The sequence below is a fragment of the Carassius gibelio genome, chromosome B16, assembly GCF_023724105.1.
Source record: "Carassius gibelio isolate Cgi1373 ecotype wild population from Czech Republic chromosome B16, carGib1.2-hapl.c, whole genome shotgun sequence".
NCBI classification, from domain to species: Eukaryota; Metazoa; Chordata; class Actinopteri; order Cypriniformes; family Cyprinidae; genus Carassius; species Carassius gibelio.
In genome coordinates, this window is record NC_068411.1 from 26,358,895 (window position 1) to 26,381,974 (window position 23,080).

The 23,080-nt window shown below is 36.3% G+C and overlaps 2 protein-coding genes across 4 annotated transcripts; one reads left to right on the top strand and one right to left on the bottom strand.

Annotated features, from left to right (window-relative positions):
- Nucleotides 1-807: 807 nt before the first annotated feature.
- LOC127975477 (ankyrin repeat domain-containing protein 34A) lies at nucleotides 808-12,184 on the bottom strand. The gene is made up of 2 exons (XM_052579608.1): nucleotides 11,858-12,184; nucleotides 808-4,989 (listed from the first exon to the last, which is right to left on the bottom strand). The coding sequence occupies exon 2, from the start codon at nucleotides 4,888-4,890 to the stop codon at nucleotides 3,316-3,318; it is 1,575 nt and encodes a 524-aa protein (XP_052435568.1). The 5' UTR covers nucleotides 4,891-4,989; nucleotides 11,858-12,184; the 3' UTR covers nucleotides 808-3,315.
- A 2,184-nt stretch (nucleotides 12,185-14,368) lies between these two features.
- Nucleotides 14,369-21,700, top strand: LOC127975503 (DNA-directed RNA polymerase III subunit RPC7-like). Of its 3 annotated transcripts, XM_052579645.1 has the most exons (9): nucleotides 14,369-14,554; nucleotides 14,751-14,861; nucleotides 17,220-17,349; nucleotides 17,645-17,713; nucleotides 18,498-18,554; nucleotides 19,030-19,100; nucleotides 19,227-19,343; nucleotides 20,531-20,656; nucleotides 20,730-21,700. In XM_052579645.1, exons 2-8 carry the CDS (start codon nucleotides 14,754-14,756, stop codon nucleotides 20,615-20,617), a joined length of 639 nt encoding a protein of 212 aa, XP_052435605.1. In that variant the 5' UTR covers nucleotides 14,369-14,554; nucleotides 14,751-14,753; the 3' UTR covers nucleotides 20,618-20,656; nucleotides 20,730-21,700. The 3 variants fall into 3 exon arrangements, with proteins under 3 accessions (XP_052435605.1, XP_052435603.1, XP_052435604.1); XM_052579643.1 differs by having other exon boundaries at nucleotides 20,531-21,700; XM_052579644.1 differs by having other exon boundaries at nucleotides 14,392-14,410; nucleotides 20,531-21,700.
- The last annotated feature ends 1,380 nt before the right edge of the window (nucleotides 21,701-23,080 follow it).

A 23,080-nucleotide genomic window follows, 5' to 3' on the forward strand; every position in this document is an offset into this window, starting at 1 on the left:
AGTCTATGATTTGCTAAATATTTGTTCATATAATGAGTCAAATTATTAAATCAGGCCACACTGTTGTTTTCCATCCTTCCACTTTGGCATCTTGTGTCCTGATAGCTCCTGGCATTTTAAATATTATTTATATTTATAATATGTTCTATTAGGATATTTGCATTTGTATTATAAGGAATGTGTAATGTGTAATTGTAACTTCTGTAATATAATAATAGAATAAGTATATTAGAATAGGTATTATGTATTAAAAATGTATTAAGATAAAGATATTTGCATTTGTTTTAAGATATTTATGCAGTTATATTAGCAGTGTGACTGTAATAAGAAATACTAGTCTTCCATTCATCACTATACACAAAATGCTAGTGTAGAGTGTAGAGTAAATCTTCACTTCACACAAAAACGCATCCTATATTAACCTGACAGAATTGTTTTATTTAACTGTAATAAGTACTAACTATAAGATTAATAAAGCAATTTGGCCTAGTGTGTTTACTGTCCGTTCAATTTACATATAGAAACAACCTTATGATGACCAGATTTAAAATGTCATGATGTGTCAATTCAAAGACCAACATTTCCCAAAAGAAAAATTCACAGTCATAAGTGAATACTGAGCACTGACTCTCCAAAGTTTTTCATTAGCATTTAACATAGTTTTTTCCCCCATGTCTGCAACCCTTTTAGAAAAAACCTTAAACATACCAGTTGAGAACTATTGGTATAAAATAAATTGATGACTGAGTCATGCAATTTATTTAAAGCAATTAAAAGACATCGCCTCAGAGAAATAGCACAACAGCATTTTGTTTTAAATAATTTAATACTTTTTTTTCATTATTTGGTTTACTACATTTGACCTGTGTATCACATTAAACATACAAAATAACAAGAAATATTTAATCTATAATCCATTAAATGATGCATTGATAGGATAACGGTGACCTTTCTATGTGAATGGAGAGCAGTACGGCTCAAACTACCCAAGGACAGTGTAGCACAGACGGAGGTCCATTGTGTACAGCACCTAAAACACCCTTTACACTATTAACATCTTTTTAGATACACTTGAACATAATTTCAACTCATTTAAATGGATGTTTTTGTACAGCAGGTCAGAAATATTAGAGATACTTACTGTAGATAGAAACATATTTAGAAACAAATCTTGCTTGTGTGTTAAATGAAAAGAGGAAAATCACTAAAGTCAATGAATACACAGCAAAGTGCCAAGATTCTCCTAATCGCATCAGGATGGCAAAGGGCTAGGTAATCAGAGATCTGGATTTCAGTCCGTTGGTTTAACAGGTGACGGTTGGGTTTTATTGCAATCGTTTTCAGGAAGATTGCTATAGCCACTGAGCTCCGGCTGCTCATATATTATTTCCTACAAACGTCCTGGAACACAAAAGCTACCATCAAAGTGAAACTGCACCACCAACAATTTGGTATTAAACATACATTTTTCAATAAAAATAAAAAACAACAAGAATAAAACCCTACAGGCATAAAAAAATATTCCTCTTTTTGTTTTCATAATACATTTCAAGTACACTAAGTTTAATTCACATCAAGTTTAGAACATCTCAAAGCAGAAGCACTATATTCACTCACATCATAAGCTTGAGTTGAACTATGTGTTTGACACGGACACACTGTGCACTGCAGCTCTTTAAGGAAATTTATTCTCATGTATTTTGTGCAGAGATTCCTCCTCTGAATGTAAACTGAGCTCCCAGCTCGTCTTGAACTATTTACTGCAGCATGTTACCACAGACACACGTCCGAGTGATTGTTCACATTCACGATAATAATATGAAATCAGTGCTGAGGCAGCACAGAATATTGCACTTTCAAAAGCTTGAGACAGAATTGTACTCTGTACAGTATGTACACAATATCTGTGCTCTGTGTCTCCAGAGGGAGTGTGCGGTAGGCAAGTGGTTTCTCTCTCCCTCTCCACTGAGTCGGGTCAGGTTGGATCTCTGTGGTTTTGGATGGGCTTTGTAGAGTTTCTTTGGGATTTTGAGTTTCAAGAATTGCACTTCACTTATTTTGTATCACTCATAAGAGTTTAAGAAAGATAAACGACCCATCCAAAATTCCTAAAACATGCAATTTGTCGTACCATTTTGTTTTATAGTAGTTATATAGCTTTTTAAATCCTTTTATGTTAATTGATTCCTGTAATATTTTATTGCATTTTCATTATGCAATAAAATGTTCTTCATGAATGTGTTCATCATCTAACACTATCATTTGTTCCAGGAATATTTAGCAGTCATTCATCTCCAATACTCTCTAGTGTACATCCAGTGTACATCCTGTGGAAAAAAAATCAGGTTGCCATTGCTTAATTAAAAGTCAAGAACTCAAGGACTACATTTCTTAACCCTCAGTGCAAAACAAACACGCAGAAATAAATATTGCATTAAAAAGACTTGAGCACTATTATTTACAAGTAAATTATCACTTTTAAATTCAGTTTTAATAAAACTACTCAATTTAGCTGTACTGTAATGGCTGAAGAAATACATTTGAGAGTTTTGAACTTCACTTGATGTTGTTTCCAAAAGAAAACAGATGGGTGCATTTTTTCAGGAATATTAAGAGTATTAACCCAATTATTCCACAGGACCATCACAAAAAAAATTGCAAAAATTGTACCTTAAGGGTTACACCAGTATGTACCCTTATTGGGTACTATTTGTGCCTTATTTACCCAGCAAAGATGCATATTAGTACCTTAAAGGGAACATATGTTTTAACTATTCTAAGGTACAAATATGCAACTTTCATTGGTAGATAAAGTACAAATTTGTTATTTCAAGGGTAGTGCCCCATCAACAACTAGCTGTGCCCCTAAAGGTACAATTTGGTCATATTTGTTTTCAGACAGTGCACAACATTAAGAAGGCTGTAAGCCATAACAGCGCTAATACTTAGAGAAACCTGTAGAATCCAAAATCTGTGAGGTTTCATCGGAGGGTTGCAGCAATTTCAAACAAAAACAGCACTTCCACTGACACCAGTGGGTCCATCTTCAAGCATTCTTGATGATCAAGGAATAATGCCAAATAACATTTGAATGGTCTCCAAATTTGGAATAGCTGATCCCTTTTATGATCTTGAGTGACTGTGACTCATTTTCACTTTCATTGTTTGGATTTGAAGATGGTTTTGAATCCACAATGCATATTTTTGAGCTGAACTGGACCAGAGCATGTTTACCTCAAAGATGATGTAGATGAACCCAGTAATGAAAACTCTCAGCCAGCACTGACTCTCTCTCATTCTCCTTCCCTCTTGCTCTCAATCTCCATTTATCTCCATCACCTTTTCTGTGAGGATTTCCCGGAAGGTCGAAAGCTGCTTCATCTGCTCCGTCTGCATCGAGTGCCGTCTCATCAGTTTCTTCTTCATCTTGAAGTCTGGTCCACGCTTTGGTGACGATGGTGCGACAGGCAGCAGGATCTTGCTCCCTGAGTGAACAGGAGATGTGGGCTTTCCGTTGGCACGGATATCAGGAATGGGTCGATGAGGGTTGACGTTAAGAGGAGGAAGGAACCCAGGTCTTGTGTGGGAGATGTGGTCCAAAAGGAGAGTGCCTGATCCCCGCCGTTCCAACAGTCCTGTTGGACGCCGCCTCATTGTGATAGGAGACACCGAGTTGGGAATGCTCTCCAGAGACTCTCGAGAAGAGCTGGTGAGCAGTGACAAGGGAGAGGCATTATATTTGCGGCGCTCCACTGAGACACGCCCAGAATCTGGAGATCCAGGGATGGAGGCAGGGCACAGGTGGGTGTCTGACTCGTAGTGTTCCATGCGTGTTAGTTTGGGGTGTGGTAAGCCACGGATTCCGGTCGGTGCCTGAGCCACACTGTCCTGAGTCTCAGGGGCCGTGTTCCGACGATACAGTGACTGGTGCTGATGGATTTTATCCGCCCAGGAAGAGCCACACAGTGCTGCACAGTCTTCTGAACAGGACCGGTCCATCAGTTTTGGAGAAGTTGGGTCATGGGTCTCTATACTGTGCCTTCGGGACAGGAGAGGTCTGCCTGGACCAGAAACTGTCATCCCATTCATCTCCGAGACCAACTTGTCCTCCTCGGCTAAATCGCACTCGATCCGCTCCGCTCTCTCAGCAAGTACTGAAGGAGCCACAAGACCCCATGGCTCAGAGTTCAGTCTTTTCAGAAGCTTACGGGGCGGTGGTCTCCTCTCCCCTTGTGGTCTACTGGAGGGTAGTGGGAGTGCTGAGGTCATGGCGAAGCTGAAGATACCTTCCTCCTCCTCACCGGGGGCAGAGCCAGATGTATGGATCTCTACTTCAGATGGAGACATGCAAGCAGGGGAAAGCTTATCCACTATACCCGGAGATGGTGGGGAGTTCAGGTATTGTTTGGTCTTTTTAGTGCCAGAGGGAGATGTATCGGTGGTAATTATGATGACCTCTTTACCTTTGGCTTTGCAGGCATCCAGTAGGACCTGAAGAGTGTCCCTGTCGCCCTTATTGATGGCGTGTACGAGTGCAGAGGCACCAGAATAGTCTTTCAAGCTGGGATCAGCGCCATTTTCCAGCAGCAGCGACACCACCTCTTTGCCTGCCTGTTCTGCACACGCATGCATCAGGGCAGTCCGACCAGATTTGTCAGGGATATTTGGGTCAGCTCCCTTCTCAAGCAGGTATCTCACCATTCTCTGCCGGGTTTGCGGATCATCGTATCCCGCCAGACAGGCAGCTATGACCGGTGTCTCACCTCGATCGTTCCCTTCATTGATATAGGCTCCGCCCTCCAGGAGGAGGCGAGCGAGACGGAGCTTGCCCTGGAACACTGCTTTCAGAAGGGCATTGCCCTCCGTATGCAAGGCCCCTCCATCACCCATGATGTCTTATTCTCCACCTCTAGAACCCCAGAATCCCCCAACCCTCTCCTCCTCCGGCCTCAGCAATGTTGGGACATCCAGGCTCAGATTCTGGTGAACCTAAAACAAAAACAAAAAAAGTATTTTACCATAGGGGTTGTTTGACATTTGAATATTGCAAAAGAACACTTCCAACTCCAAAATCACAGACACTAATCTGATGCCTAGGTTCCACAAAATTTTTAATTTTCAGTTAAGTGTGAATTTGTAGAACTGGTCACACCCAACAGGAAGATTAATACAAATCTGATTTGAAAAAAAGAGTAAGAGGATCTATCTATCCCTTTAAATGAGGCTTTGTAAAGCTGACATTTAAAGATTGACATCCTTTGATTTTCTAGTTAACTGTTACTGCTATATGAATTTCTCTTTTTTCTCTTTTTTACTTTTAGATCCTTACATTCAAATTAGGGGTTTCAAAGCAATTTATCACGATTAATCGAATTCAAAATAAAAGTTTGTTTACATGTTAATGTATGTGTGTGTGATGTGTATATATTTATATGTATATATAAATACACACACACATAAATATATATATTTAAGAATTATTTACATGTAGGATATATATTCATATTTACATTATATATTATTTTTTATAAGTAAATATATATTGTATACAGTAATATAAAGTTATATACAGTAAATATACACAGTACACACACATGTATTATGTAAACAAGCTTTTATTTTGGATCCTATTAATCGTGATTAATCAATTTGACAGCCCTAATTCAAATGCAATTCTGAATTGGAATTTAACAGGCAATCTCTATACAGTTCTGAGATCAATCAAACAAAGTCTGTAATCTAAAATCACATTATTATAATCAGACTCAATCCACACCACTCAAAACTCTCTAGTATCTCTATATTGTCTCACTAATAACACCCAATGGATTAACTAAAACTAATGTGTTCAACCTTATGTTAAAGTGTTGCTGTCTTAGTTGTGTTCTGAACACTGTGTCCTGTGCGCTGACACTTTGTACAACCCTGCACTCTTTAACACAGTCTCCTCTCCATCTTCTCTGTAACGAAGGCAGGAGAGGGATGATAATGACAGTCCAGTAAAGAAAAGAAAATTGAATTCCTGAGTGGTGCAAAGAGCATAAAAACATGTGACAAGCTCAGTCAGCACTGCACACATACAAATGATTTATCACATACATTCATCTTACACACAGATACCAGGCATTTTCTAACACAAAAATTGTTGTTCGAAATTATGTTTCTTTTGGTACCTGATGTATTGCAAGGTATGCCAAATAAACAATATTTCCAATGTTCAAATATTGTTCTTGACATTACCTAAAATATCCAAAGCCACATCTTCTCAAACAAAAGCTAATGAGCTAAACAAATGGGGAGGAAAGGAGAATGAAATTGGTTTGACTACATGCGGTCAATCATGTATTGTCATGGAGGGTTGTCAGGTAATGTTAAATGAATTACCTGAGGTCAGTGGTGGAAAGGAGAAATTGCACATGGACAAAACTAATATGTTGTACTGGATTCTCTTGCTATTTATGTTCTTATTCCTTCACAGTCTGATTAATTGAAGACATGGTGACTCTTTATCTTTCATATATAATTAGTTTGATTTATTCCTAGTGGTTTTCCTCTCGCTGCGCTCCTGAGCTCTGGTGATATAAAGCAGCGATATGCCGAGATGTACTGGAACTAAAAAAAGCCCAGGACCCATGCTGACCCAGAACAACACATAACGGATATCAACCAACTACAATCTATGTACACTACCATTAAAATGCTTGGGGTCAGTAATTTTATTATCATTATTATTATTATTATTATTATTATTATTTTAATTCATACTTTTATTTAGCAAGGATGCATGCACTAAATTCATTTTTAAAAAATTACAGCTTAGACAATTAATTTTTTTTACAAATTTAGCATTTTTTACATTGTTTCCACAGAAAAAAAAAAAAAGTTTTCACCATTGGTAATAATAAGAAGTGCTCCTTGAGCAGCAAATTAGCATAGAATCATTTCTTATGGATCATCTGACATTGAAGACTGGAGTAATGATGCTGATAATTCAGCTTTGCATTAATACAATACTATTTTTGATCAAATATTGGCAGCTTTGATGATCATAAGTGATTCTTTCTAAAACATTAAAAAAGAAAGAAAAAAAAACTTACCAACCCCAAACCTTTGAACAGTTGTACAGTATATAATACAATGCATTGGCTAATAAATTACCATTCTTATATACACTGAAAATAACAGTGCTTTGATAGGCTTTAAATAACTGATATATAAAAACAGCACAATTATTTAAAAATCAGCTTTTTTATATTAATTAATTCTACTTGTATAGAATGGTTTCCTTACCATATGTTCAGTCTAGAAAGTGAAGTGATGTGCTACACCCAGTGCTGCATTTCTAAACGTTGCCTTTATCATCTGCGTACGCCAGGATCTGTGGCTTAAAAGAGATGGCCTGAGGATGGACAAATTAATTTTTCCTTTAAACCTTTTTATATATATATTTTTTTTTTTAACTTGGCTTCAACATCCCCAAAATCGGCCAGCCCCCAGAAGAGACCCTGTTGCTCCCTAGTCTATCTCTGGCGATACGAAGAACATTGGGAATGTCAAGAGTGTGTAGAAGCTGTGCAGAATTCACATCCTCCTGCATCACACCAATACACCCACAGACCCGAACTGCTCCTCCTGCCTGCCTTCTTAAGAAATTCTCTGTAATTTCCGAGCAAGCTCAGCCCAGGAAAGCAAGAGGAACGCTGTTTTTGCATACCGATTATGGGAAGTGGAGAGGAACATGGAGAAATGAACTGTTCTTTGAAAGTGTAATCACAAAAAAATGTGTCTTTAAGAGGTTTCGGGGATTCAAGACGGCGAGGTTAATCTCCTGTCTCACAAACACGGGGCAGCATGGATGACTCATCTCCATGATAGACTCACTGGAGAGATGTGGCAGGCATCGTCTCTCAGGAGATCAGCCCGCTGAAACCCACAGACGTCCTTACATGTATCCTGACCTGACATGTGCGTTGTGACCAGCCTGTTTTAAACGCTCAAGTGAAAATTATAGGGTGATTAAAATCATTTAGGGTACATTTACATGACAATGATGTTCTAAAAATAGAAAAGCTTTTCTTTTGTGTTTTTAAAAAGGTTAGATGACAACATAGTCGAAATAATCCCAATTCAAACATACCAGCAAAAATGGCTGCATTATGCATGGCAGGCTAGTAGTTTTTTTCTTCCATACAATGAAAGTCAGTGATATCCAGTATAGGTTGGACTTATATAGACAGTACATAACTATCCCTTAAAGGACACCAGACAGGGCTTTGGTTCTAGATAATTAGAAATATTTCAAAATATAAAAACAATAATATATTTCTGTGCAGTTTTTTACGGAAACTGCATGGCATTGTCTGCAAATATTGCTGGCTCAGAGACAATTTGCGTATGCTCAAAAGTTGTTTTGGATAAAAGCGTCTGCTAAATGCACGAACGTTAATGTTAATGTCAAGACCTTTATTTTGAAGTTTAATTTTATTGCTCGTGTCTGTAATCATAATTCAAAGGTGTTCTTTGCTTAATCATACGTCTGTGTAAAAACATTCCTTCAGACTTTGGTCAAGTATTCAGTCACAAACTCACAATGTGTCATGATATTAAGAACCAAAGTGCTGTTTATTTAGTGATTTTCATTTCAGTTTACATGTAGACAGCTTACCAGATTTTGGAGCAGAGCTAATATGTACGGATATATGGATAAAAGATGCATACAGATATGTATATACATGCAGCTATTGCAATTCTACTCCAACATCTGTGTTTTCTAATAAAATAAATTGTACACTGGTGCAATTAGCATACTTTATAGATACTCTAGAACCACAACTATTTATATTTATATACAGACTGATTAAACAAGCAACACCTGGTACAATTCAGGGAGGGACTGTGAACATTACATTTGCCAGATGCTTTTTCGCAAAGTGACTTATGTTGCATTAAAGGTATACATTGTACCAGTTTTGTATTTGACCGCACAAAACACAAGCCTAAAAGGACTAAACGGAACAAGACTTTTTTGAATAAAAAGAAAATGATGAAAAAGATGTCTAATTCTCCAAAATGGTCCAAACTGCACATCATCTGCACATCATCTGTGTAGCAGTTTCTGTATAACATCTCTACACATTATCTGTGTAGTAGTTTAATATATTGTGTATATTTCATTATTTGTATTTAATTTTCTCTAATTTTTGCACAGTCTAATTTATCATAACTGATTCTCTTATTCTCCTTTTTATCACTATTAAGCTGCTTTGACAATCTATGTATAAAGCGCCATTGGAATAAAGGTGACTAGACTCATTTTCTCATGCATCCGTTATGTATTGAAGGACGTCAACATGACCAGTCAATATTTGGTGTGTGTGTAAATATATCAGATATTGCCTTCGCTGTTTGAACAAGCACATCCTATTTTAATCACTTGAAAAATAACAGACAAGCAGACAGCTCCCAAGATTGAATCTGATAGATAAATCAGACTTATGTGCCATCTGAACAAAGCCCTTGCTCTTCACAGTATCCCCTATAGATCTTAGAGTGTGTACAAATCAACGTAGTAAAGAGTCGTTCAACATGACCAAACAAAACTAGCCAATTTTTCAGCATGTTGAAGAGCTCTTGCAGAGGGTCTGCGTTTCAACGCCATGCCGGAGGAGAGAGGTGACGTACCGAGCTGTCTTGTTGGGACAAATCATATCTGATTCTCTATCCTCTCCCGACAGATGATGGAAATTAATATTATGTCTTCATTCTCACACCTCTGAGAGCCCCCAATCCTGGCTTTCTGTTTTACGTAACAGCAGTGTGTGTGTGACTCAAGGCTGCTTCTAAGGTTGCGTGAGGGGGCCCGTGACCAGAAGGGGCTGCGCAGTCATTTTGAGCCAATGTTTGCCTCATTAGATCACACCGATCGAGGCAGGTGCAATCACTTTTACAGCAGCTGAGGGAACAGCATCCATCAGCAGTGCTTCGATGACCCTTTGACCCAGTTGCATCAGAACTGCTGAGGAAATTCATCACTCACATTGGCAGCTTCAAAGAGAGCCATCCTGCAGAGGAGCAATGAGATTATCTCCTTCATATTAAATGTCCTAAGTGTTCCTGACACATCTTCTGCACTTCCTTGTGTTTAATCCGTATTGGTTACTGTGGCATGTTTAGATCTTGCTGTCATTTTCAATGCCACACATGTCGGGGCAAGTTCGTTTTTCTCCTACACTTGGTCTGTAATGAGATGAATGACAACAAAACCACTTGACTCGACTAGACTGAGTGTTCAGTGATTTACAGAGATGAGAATGAATTCTCCTCCAGTTCGATAGCAATCTGTGTGTCTCCTTTCACATAACTGCACACAACCACATACCAATGCATTCTTATCTCCCCTCGAACTGCAGATGTCAGAAATAAAATATGGTTTTATGCAAACAGAAAAACCAACTTCATGAAATCATTGCAGAAATCTGATGATTTTTATACTGTCCAGCATATAGGGGATATGTCTTTTGTTTAGGATCATTATGTTCAGTTTTTTTTTCAATGTGATATTGTTTTCAGAACAAATTATCTAAAACAACAAATAATCTAATAGCACGATAAATAAACTATTACAATTTTCACATGGGAGTAATAGCTAAGTATTTTATGATGACAACTGGGGTGAAAAATGTAACTATCAAGAAAATCTATAATCTTAATTGTTTTAAAATTAGGCTTAATTTTCTATATGCAAAATACAGTTTCTTTTGTGGAGTGGAGTGTGATTATTTTTTAGCAAGAATCTGCTTCATACTTTATACTAAAAGAATGTGGCATGGTATTTTAAATAGTGCTTCTAAAAAACTCCATGGTACACGTCCAAAAACATGGTATTGTCATTGCTATGTTCAAAAACCTTGCCAATAACATTATTATTGCAGCAGAATGGTATTATTTCCTCCTAATATAACCAGGTAAGAAAATAAACAACAGCAATACTCATTTTTTGATTTTGCAAGTGGAAATATTACATAAATCAAACGAGTAAATGCTGAATGTATGTCGCTGTCCGCGGTGCTGAACGTCATTCGCAAAACGGAGCAGTTACAGATTTTGAAGCGTTACAGACTCGATTCACACTGCCAGCTGCAAATATCTTCAGCTCAGGACTATTTTTAGTCTTGAAGCATCAAATTTGGTGTCTATTCACGTCAGCTCTCTGCCTGACGCAAAGCTTCAGTGTCCACAAATGAACTTCCAAACAGCAGACACACTCACTTCAAGTCTCCGTTACAGCAAACGAGCAGCAATCGCCACAGGGACACTCATATTTTAAGTTTTGGTGAAGTGAGACAATGAATATTACAGCAGCATACATATCAGTCTTACACCTTCTCCTTTAGACATCCAGCAAATCTTCAGAGATCCAACTGAGTGCAACTGAGAATCCGACTTGCGGTGCATGAATTCGCAACGAACGTTCATAAAGCATTATGAACAGCTGCAGCCACATGCACATCGTTCCTTCAATAAAACATTTGCTTTTAGCTTCAACAACTAACACCAAATGTGCAGCCAGCAACAATTTCTGATCAGCGCACATGCCAGCACAAAATAATTAACATCGAACGACTCGAAAATCGCTCAGTAAAAATGATGAAATATCAATAATAAGTAAGTGCAATGGAATGTTAAGATATCACTGCAATATGAAGGACTGAAGTCTGCTTAGTTATGGCCATGCTCAGCTGACAAAAACAAAATATAAACGAAATAATAATAATTAGAATAACAGTAAATGTTATCCTAAACACGAATGGCATTTTGAAAGTAACATTTGCAGGAGACTATGTCGAAAGAGTCTCACCGTGTATCTGCTGTCTTCACTCCATCAGAGCGGCTGATTTTAGCCCGAGAATCCAGCTGCTGTCTGCTGATCCCCGTGTCTTATATCCCCCACATCAGCTCTCCTCCTGCGACCGAGATTTTGGGGGACTCTGCGGGGGTGTGGAGTGGGCAGTGAGCTGATGCGAGGCTCCCACGATCACGCACAGACGCACTGAGGTCCAGCTTCACCGAGCAAACCACTGACTTACTGACTGTTCACATGCACATGGCCATCTCTGCTTTCCACTAGGGGGAAACTTATTCAATTATTTTAATTATTTGATCATTTTAAGTTTATCCCTGGTTTTCTGACGCACCCCTGCATTTGTGTGCCATGGTGTGCTGTTTCTCACAAGCAGTAGAGAATACAATTTGATGCAGAACAATTCAATGAGTTTACCATTACAAAAACAATAATAATAATAACAACCATTTAATAATAATAATAATAATAATAATAATAATAATATTGTCTAAGAAATAGAACAAATTTTGTATGCTGTGATTTGATGCATGGTAACATTTAAGCAATGTGTGCAAGTGCTTTACATAGTCAAATTGACGCTGCTCTGAGCAGGCTCTGTGCCTGCTCTAAATTCTGCATATAGACACAACTGCGCATTAAACCCATGCAAAAATATAAAATATGCCAGCCTTGACCCACTTAAGCACCCATTGATGAATGTAAATGATGCAGCATTGGTGCAGCCTTGCTGTCATGACAGAGCATTTATTTTAGAATCTTTTTTATTCATATTTTATTTTTAAAGTACTTCAATTATATATTTGTGCAGTCTGTGTAAATGCATGTATGCAACCTGTGTGCCGCTTTTGCATAGTAAAGATGGCGTGTATTTGGTCAATGCTAAAATGCACTTAACACACATTTGCAGAGGTGCATATTCTCCCTCAGCATAAATCTAGATTTTTGCTTGCATTTTTTTTTTCTTTTCGTTTTTGGGGCTAAATATATATCAAGGCCCTCTCTGTACGAAAGCAGGGGGTGTGAAACAATTCTCAGACTGCATAAATACTAATTTAGTGACTATGGCTATTATTGAACACAGTTTCTATGGCAACTGATTCAGTGAATTCCGACAGAAGCGTTCCCACAGTGACATGCACATGCTGCAGAAGAGAGGGTGTGGGGGGGGGGGGGGGGATGCAGAGAGAAAGAGAGAGAGAGAGAGAGAGAGAGAGAGAGAGAGATTATAGTCCATGTTCAGATTTAATTACAGTTTGAATGTTACGTCTCAATATTTCAATTATTGTTTTCAAGTTTTATGTTGTGTTTTCTTAAAATGAGTTTACCTTATTGAAATGAGCTCATGCCTAATTTCTCTCTCATACTCACACACATATTTTCAGATTTTGACGGGGGAGGCTGTGAGTCAGCAATATCACGGATAGGTTTCCTTTCATGTTTTTTTTTTAACATATGCAGATTTAGCTGAATTTTAACTGGTTTCAGGTTTTCTAGAAAAGTATTTCAGTGCAGTTCAGCTTCGTCAGAACACATTAGAATGGAACTGTAGTGATAAATATGGATGCTTTTAGAAAATAAACTTTCAAATTAAATCCCATTAGTAAATTACTTTTGACTAATAAAAAAAGTCAAATTATACACATGCAACACATTTTTCTGAAATGTCATAAACATTTCCACAACATTTTAAATATCTGTGTTTGATAATATTGTAAAATGACATTTTAAACAATAAACAGGTGACATGCTAAGGCATTTTTATAGCTAAATTTTCTGTATGATAAACACATTTTAATAATATTTTCACATTTTTTTCTTCACATTTCGACAAAATTCTAGCTTGATGCATAATACAATATTTAACCTAATTTTTCATCTTCATTAAACATGTTTAATGACGAGAATGCTTTTCCCCAACACTTTTGTGTCCCATGGTAGCAAAGTACACTAACTTTGAAGAAAATTTTATTGTGAGGCAAAATTGTTGGACATGATAGAAAAAATCTGTAGGATGAACAGAAAATTTCACCCAGTTTTTAGGTAAATAATAAAAAATTTTTAAAATATATATAACCATAGTTTCAAAGTAATAATTAGTAATAATTCATATATTTATGTTGTTTTGTTTGTTTTTTACGATTGGAAGCGGTTGAAGGAACGAGGATGAAAAGTAATATTTATAGCAATATAACTGAAAAGCATAAAATATATTAAATCATGGTAAAACGAAGAAACGTATGATTTTTAAAAATAAAAATCAGCCATTGGAACATAATGCAGATGGAAAAAAACATCGTTTTGTTTTTTGTCCACCATTAGAGCTGTTTATATATATATATTTTTTTATATATATATACTTTATACTTTTATATTTTATTTATTTTTTTAATATTTTTTTAATGAGTTTTTCGTTCTGCATGACTCATTTTTAGAAGGATTAGATTAATTTAACATCAGACAGAAGCGGAACCATAAGTGAACGCGCGCTCGTTTCTGGAAGGAACATTTTCCGCAGCGGGCAAAAACAAACATGCAGATGTTTGGCGGGTGATTTTACTGCTCAATTCTACAACAATAAACCTACATTTCCATGAAAACCAACTGCGTGTAATATCTACGGATTATCTAATAAATGCTTTGCACAATGAAATTAAGTTATAAATAAAGAGGGATTTCATCGCATTTTTCTTTGTGAGTGAGCGAGGCGTGTTTAAATATTGCATTTAAATAAAAAACATAATATGTACACTATGTAAAATATTAATAACAGTTTGGTCTTAATGTCTATTTTTGCAGCGGAATTCGATATGATATGAATTAAATATGAAATAAATATGCTATATCAGATGTATGATTAATTATGTGATATGTGTTGATTGTGTCTAAGATAATGGCAGGAAGGGGCAGAGGGCAGCTCACTTTCTCCGTGGAGATCGTTGGAATCGGCAAAGGAGAAAATCTCCCTCCATCCTCCGTCCAGCCGACCCCTCTATTCCCTGTGAGTGTTTAAAAATGAAATAAAACCTCATCGAATTGATACTCATTATAACACATATAAATGCACTTATGCAGATTTTACCTTAAGCCGCTTACACTGTTTTCATGCTTGCATTACATGAGAGTCGAACCCAGGACTTTAGCGTTGCTGGCATCGGGCGCTACAGTTTGAGCTACAGAAATCAGAGCCAATGACGTGTATTGTACACAACTTGTCAGTAGCGAGTCATCAAAACACAAAATCATTTAAAAAAGATAGCACACGTTAATAAAATATAAATTACATTTTAATAAAAGAGCACAAGCAAAACGTATTTAGAAACATAAGTGCAGGTTTAAATTATTTAAAAATACTGTTCTTAATTAAGACAAACGTGGTTGTTAGACATTACTGAAACATAATTAAGACATTACTAAATGTTTAAGAATAGTGAAGTGAGTTATGATAAGCATAAAGTACAGATATCCATCATATATCCCTTATATAGCTCATGTATGTGAATGGATGTTTAATTTAGTGAAGCGTTAACCAGAGTTCAGACAAAGTACACAACTCCATTACTTGAAAGTACAGATACTGCTGATCAAATATTACTCCATTACTAGTGAAAGTACCTATTTTTACTGATGTAAAAGTATAGAAGTACTTGCTTTTAAAAGTACTTGAGTACCAAAAATAAATTTCCTTTTTTTATGTCAATGCACTGTTTTATTATTGGTTTATGTAATACTTGCAATACAATACTCTGAAACAACTTACAATACATTACACCTGTTGAATACACTGACTAGCGTGTATCTTTGGAATAAAGAGCTTTTAGAATGTTGAAAGCCTATGGGGAAAACAACAACAACAAGAATATTTTAACACCCCCACAAAAGCAGGGTGGTAGTGATCTCACAACAGGGTGAATTCCAAACTGCTTTTTTGTGCCTTTCAAGAACACTTCAGGAAGTGGATGCTATTTGTAGGGACATTTCGAATTAAAATACAAATTGAATCCCTTCACGAAGGTCCCTTGCAGAAGTCCGTTAGTGAAGGGAACATGTGTGTGATACTTCACAGAAGTGATTTCTGTTTGTGATCATGTGGTCTTCAGTTTGGAGCTCTTGCGATGGTTTTTAAAGCAAAGATGGGGTTGATTTCGACTCTGCATACAAACGTAAATAGAATAGGCTGATTAAATTTGTCTTTAATGTGATACAAATTATTTTTTGTCAGTGACAGAAATATGATTTAAGACAGAAGTGTAAGCAAGTTTAAGCACATTTAGTTTGAAAAAGTTTAATAGTAAATAAGACACAATGAGACGATATTTAACAACTGATGGAGTGCTGAATGCTGCAGGCATGCGCAGCATTGTCATTGTAAACGTTTGGTCAGTCATTCCCTTCGCCAAGGAACTTCCAAATGCTTCTACGAGACAGTAATGCCCTACACCCTTAAAAGAAAAGGTAGTAGGGCATAGGGATGCTCACTTCTGTTTGGAATTCACCCAGAGTGTGACAACATCTATGTGTAGCCATTCATCCACATTTGAACTGAGTGGACAGTGAAATTGCTGTTAATAGAGAGTGATAAGTAAGAAAAAAAAACTGCTTTAAAACCCAGCAACACAACTGTAGCTCTATAACTTTACAACAGCAACACTGCTTTAACAAAAAATCAAAACAGCAAGACTTATTTGACATCAAAACAAAATAGTTAAAAATGCTGTCTTATCACTCTCACAGTCTTTGATGTCACGCACAGAACAATCTGTGCAATCCAACACCTATTGTGTTTTATTAGGAGACGCACAACCGTTCTTCTGTGGCTTTATAGGTAATATTTTCACTTCACAATCAGACAATATTGTGTCTAATATATAGCACAATATTGACTTTGATATTATTGAATTGTTGTAAATAAATATCACATTTGCAACTGGTCAGTGTTCAAAAAATGTTGGGAAATCACTTCATGTAGCCCTACAAGAGCGATTACTGATAAACTGTCTGAAAAAAAGAAATTTGCACTTTAGAGAAGAAAAAAAATCATCCACTGACTTACAAAGCTGCTACATAGAAACGACTTTCTACTTGAAGGACCTTGATAGAAATGTAGTGGAGTGAAAAGCACAAATTTGTCTTTCAAATGTAGTGAAGTTAAAGTCATACGTTTCCAGAAAAATAAAATAATAAAAAAATAAAACTCAAGTACAGACACTCCAAAGTGTACTTAAGTACAATACTCAAGTAAATGTATTTAGTTAGTGTCTGCCTCTGGAGTTAACTGTACCAGCAAGTGCTTGTTTGACCCCTGATACTAGCCAGATGTTTATCAGCTGTCCCTCCTTACTTCTGTTTGATGTTTCAGCCTTTGGATCAGAAGCCGGTGCCCCTGCAGACGGGTGAGGAGGCTGAGTACATGCTGGCTCTCAAACAAGAGTTCAGAGGAGCCATGAAGACGCTCCCCTTTTACATCCGTCCAGCTGCGCCCAAGAAAGGTCAGTCCGGCGTCAAAGATGAGCTCTGGCATCTTTAAGACATCCTGCATTTCTTTGCTGTACAGACTTTAGGAAGACACAATGCTGTGTTTTTGAGAGAGAGAGAGAGATTTGTATTCCAAGTTTCAGACTGTAATTTATAAAATTTTTGAAATGTATAAAATTTTCCTTTTTTTTTTACAGATCTAAGATATAAAACCTACAGATTTTTTCCCTTTATCTAAATTAGTCTATACTCTATAATAAAGCATAAAAAAATTCCTCAATAAGTGTGAAGACCCCTTTCTGTCGACAGATGTGGAGCGTTACTCTGACAAATACCAGAAAATTGAAACCTCTGACCACAGTTTGGAATGGAAGCCAGGTGAGCGATTTATCTCAAGCAATTCACTTCAGTGCTATTTTAATATTATTTAGATGCTACTACTTATTATAGCTTTGCTATAGCTTTATTATAGTTATTAATAGTAGGCTTTATTATAGTTTAATTATATTTTAATTTAGCTTTTATACGTATTTAACAATTTTCATTTAAAAATGTTATGTGCTTTTGTCATTTTTGTGTATTGTTGATTTCCAAAAAAATATTATTTCGATAAGTTCCTCCTTTTATTTACCAAATAAGGTAAAAAAAAAAAAAAATCTGGGTTACAGTAAGATACTCACAATGAAGGTGAATCCATAACTTAAAAAACACAGTGTTTTAATAATATAGCCACACGATTTAAACAATATGCTTGTATATAAATCACTAAGCTTTTCTGTGTGTAGTTACAGTATATGCAATTTTATAACTTTGTTTTCATGACAACATAAAGCCTAAACAGTAAAACTGTAAAAATCATGAGAACAACATTATTATTCAAACAAACTAAATAGTATTTAAAGATGTATTTTTATTTAAACAGTGTCAATTAGTACATATTCAGTTATTAACTGTATCATTTCAGTTATTAATTTCACTACTTAATCTTATTTCAGTTAGTAGACATTTTCTAAATTTAATTTATTTTAATTTTTTTTATATTCATATATTTTTTCAGCTTAATTTCCGTTAACAAAAATGTTTTTAATAGCTTTATCTGACACGGATTCACTTGCGTCTCTGCACACTTGTGTTGTCCTTTATCTACCGTTGTGTGTTTTAGATTGGAGGCGTTTTCCGAAGGAGCTGCGCGTGAGAGAGAAGAGACCCCTGAGAGACAGTGAGTGTGTCTGATGCTGTTAACTGGATCTGGACACTGTGTACTGCTGCGATCGAGCAGAGACGCCCAGTCCAGGAAGCATGCGTTTGTAAATGTGCTCTTTTAAAGCCCAGATAAGGGAGCAGGTGAGGCTGATGTGCTCATGAATGAGTGTGTAAAGACGAGCCGAACCGGCAGGTCTGCACTTCGCTCTCTGACTCATCTGAGTCTCTGGGGAAATCAGAGAGACGGCTCTCAGCCACGCTGCACACACATCTCCAAAATGAAAGGATGGAGAGAAAAGAGGAGATGAGAGAGGGATGAAGGTTTAGGCTTGAAGAGCGTCTGTCACCAAGAGAGGAGAGACAAGATTATTTTTAGTCCTTGTGTGTCTTTTGTCAGAAGAGCTGTGATCAATGAGTTGATGTTATTGTGGGAGGATGTTGCTGATGTCATTTCCACAGGCACAAACACGGTTTTGCTTATGTGGTTGCAGAGAGCCCAGCTGTTCCCAAACAACCCAAACAGCCACGCGTGGACAAAGAAGAGATCATACGCAAACTGGAGGTGCACACAAATACCTCTTTAGAGAGAAATTAAAGCTTTAACCTCTAAAAAAGTGTTTTAATCTACTTTGTTACACAGTCATATGTATTATGTGCATATGAACAGAATGTGTGTGTTTCTATTCAGACTCTGGAGCAGAAAGAGGAAGACGGGAGTTCTGATGAAGAGGAGGGAGAGAAAAAGAAGCCACAAGAGGAAGAGGCTGAAGGAGAGGAAGAGTATGATGAAGAGGAATTTGAGGATGTAAGTTATTCTATCCTGTTGTGATATTAAGCCAGTATGTTTGATCAAGATCAACAGTAAAGAAATAGAAAAAAGGACCGGCAGTTCACAATTTAATACATTTATCATTTAATTAAAATTCAAAGTCGCTTGGATAAAGCATCTGTAAAATGCAAAAAAAAATCATTTTAAATTTAATTTAAGTCCAGTTGATTATAACTTAAAGGAATATTCTACGTTTAATACCAGAAAGCCTCAACTGGCAGCCGTTATTTTAGTATTTTGATATACTTTTATACTAGGATTTATCGGTGACACTTCACACTAAGATTCCATTAGTTAACACTGGTTACTGCAGTAACTAACATTAACTAGCAGTAAGTATGAGATTGTTACAGAGTTCATTTTTCATCTTTGTTATGGTTAGTTAATAAAATAAAAATATAACTTCATTGTAAGTTAATGTCAGCTCAGGTCATTTAAATTTTATTAACAGAAGTTTTGATTTGTTATTGTTGGTTAATAAAGGCTTTAGAAGTATTTTTCACTGTATACTAATATAATTACCTAATGTTAATGAAATAAATGTATTGTAAAATGTAACCAATTATTAATATTTTGAATTGTTTTATTTTTGTTTTAATTTTTTATTTTGGTAATTTTAGGTGCTGTTGTCTTTTTTACATGTATGGATTTATGTATGTATACGTACAAAAAGTTTAAGTAATTTTAGCACTTCAGATAAAACTTATTTTATTCCGGTTAGTGGCTAAGGCCACATTTCATTATATTTAATTTCAGCTTTATTTAAAAGAATGAGTTGTAGTTTAAAATAATAGATTGACCGTTTGTGTGGTAAATGTTCTGCAAAATAATAGTTTCGACTTGACCTTTCTTTTATTGACCAAATAAGTTCATAAATTCATAAACATTTAAATACTCAATAGTTTAATATTATAGCTGCAATAATACACAATTGTTAAAAGAAAAAAATAATCTGTGTGCTGTTAAAACCTCAAAAAAAAAACAAATCCCCCGTTAACTTCCTCAGGATAACCTTGATTTTGTCCTTTTAGAATACAAAGGATGAACTGAAAGTGTGTAGTAATCAATATTATACCACAAATGCTATTGACTGATGTGAACCTGTATTAAACAAACATTCATTATACATTTTAGCCAATTAATCCTATGTATGTGTTTAACAGGAAACAGATTACATCATGTCCTACTTTGACAATGGGGAGGAGTTTGGAGGAGACAGTGATGAGAACGTGGATGAAGCGATTTACTGAAGCAGGTGACCGAGGCTCCATAGCGCCCTCCTCTGGCCAGTGAGTGTCGCTGGAACTGCTCTGTCCCTCAGGATCATTATGTTTGGCAGCTGATGTTGAAATCTGTATGCAGTGGATTTCCTCTCATCCCATCGGTTGGCAGGGTGGCTGATTGCTGACAAGGATCGTTTGAATCCGTGGGTAACGTCTGGAGGACACAGAGAAGACACTGAGGCACAAACTTCTCTCTTAATGCAGCTATTGGTTCTTAGAGCTTTGTAAATAATTATTAGTTCACAACTGAAATAATATTTTAGAATCGTATTTTCAAACATGTTTTAGTATAGACAGTTGTATTTGTCTAAATAGCTTTTATACATTTTAGATTTGTGAAAAAGACCAGTAAATGTAGATTGCTTATTTTGGATGATAATCGCATAATATTTTGTAAAGTCTCAAGTCATGTGGTTGTAAATAGTATTCATGTTATTGTCATGTGGTTGTAAATAGGGATGCACGATATTGGATTTTGGCCGATATTCGATATGCCGATATTTTCTAAATAATTTTGGCCGATGCCGATACCGATATCGATATATATACAAATATATACTGATATATTTACAAATATATACTGATATATTTAAACTTTAATTTTACTGAAGAGAAATCCATGTATCTCTTCTGTACTGATTCTACCATAAATTTATTATTTTACAAATGTAGACAGACATTCACATCTGAAAAACAGGTCAATTATTTCACTTGGAGAATATCGGTTTGGCTCATCGGCAGAAATATTCATATCGGCCGATACCGATAATGGTCATTTTAAGCTTTTATCGGCCGATACCGATGTTGTGCCGATATTATCGTGCATCCCTAGTTGTAAATAGTATTCATGTTATTGCCATATTATGTAATGAAGTCACACTGTCAAGACTTTTTCTGATAGATGGATGAGCAGTTCTGTCATGTGGCCTGTAGGAGGTGTGATACTTCTTTAAAGTACATGTGGCACAATAATTTCGTTTGTGTGTGTGTGTGTGTGTGTGTGTGTGTGTCTTTTAAAGTATAACAGTAAATGTCCTTGGTTAAGTTGAATCACAGGTCTCACTCTCTTTACCTTTGATTTACTGTGTATGAATCTTTCTTTCACATCTCTGGAATCTCATTTGACCAGATACACCTGAAAATTATCCTAACGGAAAGAAAATATGTTCTTTTGAGCAAATGATCAACAGAGGAGAAGAAAAGAGATGTTTTTGACGTGACTCTTCATCTTGAGAACACTCCACTGGTTGGGTAAATTTACTGAAGATGAATTTAGTAGCTGACTCAGGCATGCTTTACAGAGGACAGGCAGAGGAATCCTTCCAGAAATAAGTCAGTTTATTCAAGGAAGCGGATAGCAGGTCATCTCTAGTGGAAGATTACAGCAGCCGGAGATGACTGACATAAGAGCAGTCAAATTAAGGCGCTGCAGTGACTTATTCACACTTAATGCTAACAATCAGAGAGGAGATATATAGAATTTTTTACTTCTTGTATAGGTATTAATTGTGTTTTTTTTTTTTTTTTTTTTTTTTTTTTTTTTTTTCTCTATGTATGTGTTTTTGTATTGTACTATGGACCCCTCTGGGTCTGGAAATAAAGTTTATTAATGCTCAGTTAAGTCAGATGTAGTCTAGCTACAGTATTGTTCAAAATAATAGCAGTACAATGTGACTAACCAGAATAATCAAGGTTTTTAGTATATTTTTTATTGCTACGTGGCAAACAAGTTACCAGTAGGTTCAGTAGATTGTCAGAAAACAAACAAGACCCAGCATTCATGATATGTACGCTCTTAAGGCTGTGCAATTGGGCAATTAGTTGAAAGGGGTGTGTTCAAAAAAATAGCAGTGTCTACCTTTGACTGTACAAACTCAAAACTATTTTGTACAAACATTTTTTTTTTCTGGGATTTAGCAATCCTGTGAATCACTAAACTAATATTTAGTTGTATGACCACAGTTTTTTAAAACTGCTTGACATCTGGGTGGCATGGAGTCAACCAACTTGTGGCACCTCTCAGCTGTTATTCCACTCCATGATTCTTTAACAACATTCCACAATTCATTCACATTTCTTGGTTTTGCTTCAGAAACAGCATTTTTGATATCACCCCACAAGTTCTCAATTGGATTAAGGTCTGGAGATTGGGCTGGCCACTCCATAACATTAATTTTGTTGGTTTGGAACCAAGACTTTGCCCGTTTACTAGTGTGTTTTGGGTCATTGTCTTGTTGAAACAACCATTTCAAGGGCATGTCTTCTTCAGCATAGGGCAACATGACCTCTTCAAGTATTTTAACATATGCAAACTGATCCATGATCCCTGGTATGCGATAAATAGGCCCAACACCATAGTAGGAGAAACATGCCCATATCATGATGCTTGCACCTCCATGCTTCACTGTCTTCACTGTGTACTGTGGCTTG